The sequence below is a fragment of the Aspergillus bombycis genome, assembly GCF_001792695.1.
Source record: "Aspergillus bombycis strain NRRL26010 chromosome Unknown contig00193, whole genome shotgun sequence".
Classification (NCBI taxonomy): Eukaryota; Fungi; Ascomycota; class Eurotiomycetes; order Eurotiales; family Aspergillaceae; genus Aspergillus; species Aspergillus bombycis.
Genome location: NW_019170195.1, coordinates 26,516 through 36,428, shown reverse-complemented (window position 1 = coordinate 36,428; position 9,913 = coordinate 26,516). Strand labels below are relative to the sequence as shown.

The 9,913-nt window shown below is 47.9% G+C and overlaps 3 protein-coding genes across 3 annotated transcripts; all 3 read right to left on the bottom strand.

Moving 5' to 3' along the window:
- Positions 1-2,446: 2,446 nt before the first annotated feature.
- Positions 2,447-4,961, bottom strand: ABOM_011789 (nitrogen permease regulator 3 family protein; the record flags this gene model as incomplete). The annotated part of the gene is made up of 2 exons (XM_022538917.1): positions 2,447-3,834; positions 3,893-4,961. The coding sequence occupies 2 exons, from the start codon at positions 4,959-4,961 to the stop codon at positions 2,447-2,449; spliced, it is 2,457 nt and encodes an 818-aa protein (XP_022383282.1).
- Positions 4,962-5,285: 324 nt separating this feature from the next.
- ABOM_011788 (coiled-coil-helix-coiled-coil-helix domain-containing protein) lies at positions 5,286-5,884 on the bottom strand (the record flags this gene model as incomplete). Its single annotated transcript, XM_022538916.1, has 4 exons — positions 5,286-5,367; positions 5,411-5,552; positions 5,698-5,732; positions 5,835-5,884. The coding sequence occupies 4 exons, from the start codon at positions 5,882-5,884 to the stop codon at positions 5,286-5,288; spliced, it is 309 nt and encodes a 102-aa protein (XP_022383291.1).
- A 2,729-nt stretch (positions 5,885-8,613) lies between these two features.
- ABOM_011787 (alkene reductase) lies at positions 8,614-9,711 on the bottom strand (the record flags this gene model as incomplete). The annotated part of the gene is made up of 1 exon (XM_022538915.1): positions 8,614-9,711. The coding sequence occupies one exon, from the start codon at positions 9,709-9,711 to the stop codon at positions 8,614-8,616; it is 1,098 nt and encodes a 365-aa protein (XP_022383284.1).
- Between the last annotated feature and the right edge of the window lie 202 nt (positions 9,712-9,913).

The following is a 9,913-nucleotide window of genomic DNA, read 5'->3' as shown; positions in this document are numbered from 1 at the left end:
GAAAATTGTAATTGTAATCGGTCTCTCCCGTACGTCCGTTTGTTCCTCTTACCTCAGGCACTGTCTTTTAGTGGACTTCAGGGCTTCTGTGGGGGGGGGGGGGGGAAGAGAAACATGAACCACCGTTTTCGCTGCCTAGAATTGTGAAAAGAAAAAGGAGAACAAAAAGAGAGAGAGAAAAGAAGGATCTATTCATAAATCTCTGGTTCCATAAATCTCTGGATCTCACCTGTCCCTTTTATATCCCTCGACTTGCAAGAAAGTATCTAATGCGCAGTACTATACTTAGTCCAGGTAAAGTATGTAGGTATCAACAATTACAGTGTATTTCCAAGAGCAACAATCTTATCGGCTGGACTTTTACCGTTTGTAGTAAGAACATGTCGACGCCTCCAGCACGAACTGCGCCAGTTCTTTATTATGCTTGACAGAGACCCTGGACGAAAAAAAGGTGATTCTTCCCTGTTCAACGACTGTGAACCAAGCACTACGCGACCACATTGCCGAGATGTCTATGGACCCGCGCTTCCCCTCCATAGCTTGGTCACAATCTCGGTACGTGCATCTTCTTCCACCAAATACGCCCAACTTCAAGTACAGGAAGTATAGAGATCATAATATGTCCCTCACTGCGCCAATCCTAGCCGCGGGGCTGGCCCTCTTTGAATATGCAAGGTTAACGTTACGGCCAAACAGGACCGCAGGTGATCTTCCCAACAAAAGCAACGATGCAGAACCAAACCGTCGCCGACCAATAATTAACAAAACGATCATGTCCATGTACAATTGTAGCGATGTGAGTGACACGGGCGTATCGCGCAAGATCATGGAGGGGCTTATGGAGGGGTACTAGTAGTAGTAGTAGTAGTAGCCTGTGATCAATGCGTGGGTTAATATACCTAGAGGAGAACCCCTCTATTGTATTGCCCAAATGGCTAGCCATGTAACTATACAGATTGGGGGCAAAAAAACACCCTGTATCATTGGAGAGACGTTGGCCGTACAGCAGAACAATTAAATTCTAACGACGACTTTCAGTGATGTCATGTGCCTGGATTCTACTACTAGTACTCCTATGTAGAGATCAATCATCGACGGGACACTATTTCTTTCTTGTTCTAAGGCATTTCTCGAAATCACGGACCCTGATATCTACAATACATCCACCGGATATGCGGAGTATATAGAATGCTGATCATTTAGAACATTTTGACATTTTTACTTTCTGTTCCTGTTTCCCCATTCCTTTTCATTAAACTTTATTTCCATTCTTTGTCGTTCTCAATGCTATGCCACAGGAGGACCAGGAGCCATACCAGTACATGGATACTCCTACCGGAGGCATGCATATAAAGGCAGGTTTCGGTTCTCAAGTGTAATGATTTTACATACCAGTGGGGCACCTGTCAAAGCAAGTCTAACAATATTACAAGCCCGGACAACAACAAGACGCAGCGAACCATAGCAACCGCAATTCATACACTTGGGTTCATCTGGTTGAATTTCTTTCGAATACACTTGGCTAAATTCCCTCCTCCGCGTTCCCCAATGGCTTTGCCAATTACGTACGACAAATTAACAGAGATGGGGACCTTGTAACATAGGACTCACGTGTGGTGAATCAATGACAATGACCGGTTTCTGTAAAACCACCCATGTTTCAATCGGGCCGGGTAACTGAGTCGCATTTCCCTTGAAATATGGTTTCAGCATACATTTCTTCATCCCATTACCAGAAGTGGTGTATATATTCGCTACACATCTTCAAACAGCAGCCTTATGCTCAATCCCTAACTTAATCAAATATTTGATTCTGGTCGGGTTTAGCGTTGATACCTGCAGAAAGTGATAGGCTATGTGCTTCTGAATATACTAGTAATTCAGAAACCAATCTAAGTGATACCGCAGTTCCGTACTGGCCTAATTTTATACAGATCGGTATATTCGGAGGCCCAGGAAACACACCCACACGTGATCGATATTTGCATGTCCTTCCGGCGTATGCCGTGGGGATGAAGGTTTCTGTTCCTCACATCCCACTGCATAACCCGTGCACCAATGGTAGCGGCCGTAGATGCCGAGGCGGAAGAACGAGGTTCCTTGCTCTCGCTACTTTACCTAAGCGGTTAGCCAGTTCAAAGGCGGAAAAAAAAAAAAAAAAGGGAATTCTGAACGGTCGCTTAGCGCAAGGTTATTAGGGCTGAGGCTTGGGGTCAAAGGGAATAATACTTGTTCGGAATTCTTCGGATCCGCTGTTTTCAATGAACTTGCGGCCGAAAGGCCCGGGATATCACATGATCGATCATGGAGATCGGATTAGTCAAATCTTGATGGCCTGGATTCTATTTCCGGAATGCCGATAGGTCATATCATTCGATTATTATGGATATACATGGTTTTGTATGTATCGTATCGTGTAGTCATTACATAAGTCACATCGTCATCACTACCAATGTCTCACACCGACCAGCACCTGTTCATTGGTGTTCAATTCGATGGATGACTGCGAGCTGGTGACCAGTCCCAGGCGCGTGAGGACCTGCCACACCAGTTTGCGCTTGAGGTTCTCACGCACGGGAACCTTCTCGAGGGCATCCATTCCGTTGAAGTACTTAATGTAGACCGGCCACAAGTCCTTCATTGCAGTTCGAAGCCCTGCATATTCCGGGTCGTTCTCGTCGATGTTAGCTCGTCCCCTCAGAGCGAACCGGGGCTGTTTAGGGAATCGTGAAACGATCTCATCGAGCCACCGAGACTCTAGCGGCGGGGCGCGATGGGGGAACAGAATCAAAGATGCCGTTTTCAGGGAGGTGTCATGGTCTAGGAGCGAATGCGAGAGGTCTAGTTTGCTGTCAGGTTTATACCGGCCAGGCATTGGCGTTTCCTCGCCGCTATCTTGGCTTGCGAGAGAGGACGATGAAGACGAGCTAGCATCATCGTCGTCCTCCTCTGATGCATTGCCATTGTATTTGCTATTGTCGGAGACTATGGACGATCCTCGTTTGCTGAGGTATTTATCCACTTCCTCACGTCGAAGAGCCCTCTCCACGGCCATCTTAATCTCTGGAGACACCTTGACTCGCGCAAACGTTCGGAGTTGAGTCACCCATCCTCCCCGTAATAACCATGCTAGGATCGCAAAATAGGCCTCTTTATGGTCCTTACTCGGAATAAAGCTCCCGTAGGGCCTAGGCGTGCCACTCAACGCCGACAGCATCTTCGGTAGACTGGGAAGGGTTGGAAACGCCAATTGATATGCGGCGGTCGCTACTTCTAGTTTGCTGAGGTCACAGTTCGGAGAGACAAAATATACATCCCGCTGGTGGAGTGGCGGGATGGCGCGTGCTCGCCTCCAGTACACGAGATGGCTCGCCAACATCTGTATGGTGGAAAGCGGTATCCCTGACAAAGCAGATATTTGGGCAAATGATTTCGTTGGCTTTGAACATCGGATGTAGTGAGCAAGGGCGGGAGCTAGAGCACCTCCTGATGCTTCGACGTCCTTGAGGATTGTCGCCTCGTCACTAAGCAACAGTAACGCAAAGTGTTTAGCTAGCACTTGATGTGGAGCAGTGTTTTCATCAGCGGTCGGGTCATCAGCGGGTGTAACGCTATCTGCTGTTGTAAGCCAGAGACCTGGGTACGCTTTGTCGCTTGGCCCAGGGAGATAAGGCGTTGAGGTAAGAGGTGGGATTTGAAGCGAAATAGATACGTCCGGGCTCAGCGAAACGGATGCGATCTTGGAAGCCGAAATGTTACTGTAGACTGTGTATATTGCCCTTGCTAGGGAGGAATGGTTGATGAGTTCGGAGTAGAGCGAATTGACAGACGTTCCTGTAATCATTAGCGCCAGAAGTCCCATTTGAAGCCAATCAAAACCCCAACAACCTACTTGTTTCTTTCGATTTTTCCTTGATATGCGAAATATGCTGAGCCTCCCGCCAGACGTAGTCCGTTCGCGCCTGCTCCCACTTCAGTGCTTTCGCAAACTTCTTGATGATATTGTCGTAGATCTCTCGGATGCGCATGGAGTATTCCAACAGCGGCGGGTCCAATACAAACACCACATTGAACATGGTCATCGAATCCTTATCGTCACCATCCAGCATCTCACTTAGCGTCCGTGAACTCTTGATGCTTCCCATCGAAGCCCGTTGAGAATCTGATGCGGTCATTGTATGCGGGCTCAAGGTTTCCGTCGAGGCAGAGATAGCCTCATCGGCATCATCGCGCGAATCCTCGGGTGATTCATTATGGCCAAGTTCGCCTCCTTCCCACTCCGGTTTGGTCTTCTTCTTCTTCCTTCGCTGTTTCCTCCAAGTCCCATCCTCTCGAACAAAGACCGGCCACCCCACAAACGCCAGGTCATTGATTCCGACCTCAAACCGCCGCTTATGCCACGACCGAGACGGGCTCAGCAACTTCTCCCAAACGTCAGCCTGTAAACCAAGCAGCGACTCCCACGGTGGCCGGAGCCCCCCTCCTGAACCCCCCGCCCCATCCTCTTGTCTATCCGACCCGGCCCCGGGATCATCCTCGACGTCCGAATTGCCCGCACGCTTCCGCATCCCACGAATCGACCCTATGGACCCAGCCCGCTGCGAGTCCCCTCCAGGCGAAGCAGCCATGGAACCATGATCATCGAGACCAAAATTACTCCACCGTCGGCCAGCCGACAAAGCGCTTCCGGCGAGATGTGTCGAGCTGGCATTCTGGCTCTGAGCATGCGACTCCTCCTCGTCTTCGTCGGACGTCGACCCGGACTCTTCACTGGAACTGGAGTCGTTGCTCTTGGCGGATTTGGCGCGTGAGGGGCGACGGCCTTTGGGTGCTGGGCGGAGGCCGTTCTCACTGAGGGGGTTGGGGGGATAATGGAACACGAAGCGAGGGCCGGCGCGGGAGCGCACGATTAAGATAATCGCGACCAGACATGGGTCTGGCGGTCGTGCGATCGACGACATTCGTGGAGGTACGAGTCAAGCGTGAGGGTTTGGTGATGCTGCGTTAGTGTTGCACTTTAAAAGCTAGGGTGACGGATGCGCTCATTGGGTTGCCGTTCCGACTGGCTTTCCCCGCATGGATTCGCGTCAACTGGCTGATCTACATTGCTTAACTTCCCAGCTCCAAGACGTGGCGAATGGGAATGTCTATGGCTTTTTTTTATTTGAGTGGACGTATTGTACAAACCGAACTAGATATATACACAACCCGCCAACGCCCAGGAGAACAAGAGATATCTAAACATCAGACATGGTATCATACAGCTTCACCAAATTCGGACAACCTCACGACTTCTCATTCGCAGTCTTGTCTTCCTTGTCGAAAATAAGTCCCAGATTCTTAAAGTCGTCCGGTGCCATCAGGTTCCTAAGCCAGACGTCCGTTAGCCACCATGGGAGTCTCTCCATACCCAAAGTTCAGCCGAGATTGCACGTACTTATCCATCCGGCAAGCCAGATAGCCCTTTGCCAGTTTCCGGCACTCTTCGTCGTTGACGCCACGCTGGGACTTGATACATTTCAGGTAACCAGCGATGAGGTGTTTGCATTCGCCTTAATCAATTAGATATTAGCACGGCCATATTTCTCGGGTTCGAACTGATCGCCGGTAACCTCATCGACCCCCCGGTGGGTCGGGAACTCGAAATGGAGATGGTAGATGGAACGCAGGCTCGATTGAAGCACTAGGAAACCGTACCTTCATGGTCAAGGGGGAAACTACCACGCTCGGGACTGCATAACAAGTTAGCCTTCAGCTTTCGAAACCATGGCTTCTGCGGATGATATTGCGTGACTTCATGCGCCAGGAAGCATGGAGGAACCGAGGGAACTCACGGGGTGGGCTTGGTGGGAGTGACACCGGTGCCTGGAGCTCCGAAACCCATTGTGACTTTTCTTGTATTCGAACAGAGAAACCACGAGAAAGAGAAGAAGTAGTTGAGGAGCGATCGAACTGACAAATTGAAGGTGTGGAAATAATACGGCCACGGGAATTGATAGTATGGATTGGGAAAACGGCGCCGTCGGTCTCCGACTGCAGCTGGAACAAACGGTGCAAACTCACCACCTGGTGACAATATTTTAGGGATGGAATGTATACTATTTCGGACGATTTCAGACACGCAAAAAGCTGTAATTCTGTATACACATCGGCAAAATTGCCGTAATGAAGCTGTTTGTATTTTATGGTACGTAGGCGGCTCTAGATGAGAGTACCTTGCATGTTAGGTATGCTACAACCCTCCGGTAATTCTGTGCCACATTCTACTAGTAATTGAACCCGTGATTGCACTGCCGCATGGCATCTGCCTCCCCGGTCTCCTGTAGAAATGCATGTACGCTAGCCAGGGGGCCCATGCGAAAGACGTATTCCTGGGGATGCGGAAATTTTGCACCAATCCGAGCATTCTAACTATGAAATTCAGGGTTAGGATATTCATTACGGGGTGACATCAACGATAGTGGATAATGAGTTACATCTGCTGCATTGATTCCTGCTTTGGGACGCTCCGAGATCAACGGCAATTTATATGGAAATCTGAAGTAGCTACAATGTTCAAGACTACGAAGATGGCATGTTACGAGAGAAAATGTTCAAAAGGCAATATGTGTATTGGGGTATCATAGCTAATTCCATTTGGTAACCTGCGTCTAGCTGTCAGCTAAGCACAAAACACATCTTCACGTGATAAAAGACAGATAGTGTGGTGGTATCAGTTCTCCAAGGTGAAAATTGTTTTTCTTCAATGATGTTCAGTAAGAACACAGCGAAATAATTGTTGCTCATCATAGGAAAGCTGGGGCAGGGGGATGGAGGGATGCTCACGCTTTGAAACTTGCTGGTTTCCCAGACTATAGTAGCAAAAATTCCTACATCACGAAGCCAGTCAGCACATATCAAAAAAGCGTTATGTGTGATTCAGAAGTGTGATGTGTCAACAATAGTCAGGCTAATGAACGTTAGCATAGTGATACTTGTACTCAGTAGCATATCGAAACTCACCTCATTAAATCAGAATTTTTGTAAAATGTTCATACCATGCAGAGCATGGATCACACAGTGTGAATAATAAGATTCATCATATAAAGTTGACTGGGTTGGGTGTGCACAACAGAAGCAACAGAAAAATTGGAAAATACCTGAAGACTTGTTAGTATATTGCAAGTCCCACGGATGGCAACCAAAGAAGGATAAGCCGAAAGCTCAGGTGACGAGTTCTCAACAAGTAGTACACCCGGTCCTACACCCGCAAAGTTTGTACGCTTCGCTTTTGATGGATGCAGGTAGATGTATACGTTATGTCCGCCCGTTCGTTCATGGTTTCTTCATTGGAATCGAACAAGAAAATGGAAGAGATTTGTTTACCTATTGACAGTTCTGTTAGTCAATGATCATGCAAGTTAAACTTGTTGATAGCAGCAAAAGATGTAGAGTATGTCAGACAAGGCTGAAACTTTAGTTATACACGAATTCCACATGGTGATTAAGTTTGAGGAATGCCATAGCGTGTCATAGAGTCATCATTCGAGGGGAGAACAAAATAAGAAAAAAAGAAGAGGAAAGTTTGTCACATACCTTTTACAAAATTATGGAAAATATTCGATTGGAAGTCAGACCCAATAAGACATTCTCAAGCATGCAAGACCATAACTTGTGACTTGAGACGTCAAGGTATTGTTCAATCCATGTTGTTGTCGTCGCTGAGATGTAAAGCTGGGAAGGATAAAAGAAAAAATTGTTGTGGGTGGGATGGAGTTTTATAGGTGGAGAGCTTGGACCAACGGTAAGCGGGTTTAACCTAAAGCGTTGTTTGCTGAAAAGACAAACACTACATTTTGTACCCTAACAACTACAGAAATTCCGTCCTACAGATTGTTGCTGTTTTGCCAAACCAACGGCCTGTTATGGTCTGCTCTTTACCTGGGAAGACACACCGGAAAGAAATAATAAATACCCTCTCTGGATCCTTTTTATCTACTCGTGGTTAAAATGCCAATTAGCCACGATATTGTTGAACTGTAGCAGTGATCTAGTTGGTATTTTCTAACACAGAAGAAGAGTAATTTTACTATTGCAGCATGTTGACAGGTGCATTTGAAATGGGTTCTATAACTGATGCATAATCTGCCAGGCTAGAGCTCACTGTCTATAGATGATTTGGACTGCTGGAGGGGTTTTTGAGCGTATCTATTTGGAAAACATCGCTGGATGTGTAAAGATTTCAGTTATACCATATTTAATCTCTATTATCTAATAATGTCGGTAATAAAGTCTTAAGATATTCTTCAGGAATCGCTTGCCAGTCAAGTTGGGTGAAGTTGTGCAACTGGCAGACTAATCCTGACCTTCTCCATGAATAGCAACAACCTTTCGATGATGATAGTTCTCCCCAGCACATACAAAGGTGAGTGCGTCATTTGATAGACTTACCCGGTGCTGGTAGGCTTTTCACGTGCTGCACAAGGCTGTTAAATATATATAAAATACAATATGTACAATGTAATAAAGAACATGAAATAGACATGAATAACCACGAAAGAAAAACGAATAGAAATTTGAATGACAAGATGGGGAACTGAAATGAAAGCATATTTAGCATGTTTCAATTCTATATCACGCGGAGACCTTGGCTGACTTGAAGTCATCGCTGAACTCATAATCAATATACCCTTCTGATGTCTGTGCGTACATACTGGCGGGATCGTGCGAGGCAAATGGGATGTTTTGTTGTACCCGGAAGGCGAGGTCAGGATTAGAAATAAACGGCCGGCCGAAAGCAATTGCAACATCATTGCTCTTATACTTAGTGTCTACCGCTTCTTTCGCTGATTCGTGATTGTGACCTCCGGCCAGGATGACGGGGCCTGCATTGCCATAGGCATCAAGAAGGAACTTGGAGTTTTCTGCTGGATCCTTGCTGTCGGATTCACAAGCATGCAGATATGCCAGCTTGAAGTCTGCCAGCTTCGAAACCAGGTCAGAGAATTGAGGGATTGGATCGGCCATGCGCATGCCCTGGTATCGGCTCCAAGGACTTAGTCGTATAGCGGTACGGTCATTGCCGATTGCATTGACCACGGCTCGAGTGACCTCCACCGCGAACTTGGATCGCTTTTCAAGACTTCCACCCCAAGCATCAGTCCGCTTGTTCGACACATCTTGAATGAACTGGTCGACCAGATAGCCATTGGCCCCATGGATCTCTACCCCATCAAACCCGGCACGAATGGCATTCTGGGCCGCAGTCGCAAAATCCTCGATGGCCGAGTAGATCTCCTCCTCGCGCAAGGCTCGTGGATGATGCATTTCGTCACTGAATGTGCTTTGCATCGGTACGTCGCTGCTAGAAACCACATCATATCCTTGAGCCTGTAGGAACTGGGGGTTTCCTGCGCGCCCAAGCGCCCAGAGCTGCATATAAATGTGCGATCCCTGTGCGTGAACGGCCTTGGTAACCTCTTTCCAGGCTTCAAGCTGAGCATCGTTGTAGATTCCCGGCACATTGGAGTAACCACCGTGTGCGGGAGTGATCACAGTGGCCTCGGTTATGAGTAGGGTGCCCGGAACGCAAGCCCGTTGCTGGTAGTACTCTTTCACTGACGGCAGGGGTCGGTGGTGCTGATCGGCTCGCAAACGGGTCATGGGTGCCATAGCGATGCGGTGGCTCAGCGCCATGCGGCCGACTTTCAGAGGAGTGAACAATTTCGACATGATCTCGGTGTGTCAGTTGTATTTGGCTTTCCCGCGTATCTCACGATGACTCGGCATGGGTCTGTAGCAAGATAGCCTGCATTTTATATACCGATCCTGACATTCCCATCGAGCCATCCGAGCGATCCCCGGTACAGTTTGCATGAATCTTCTTCGGGGGGAGACCAGGCACTCGGTGGGGGCGCCGGGGTAGAGTGCACCG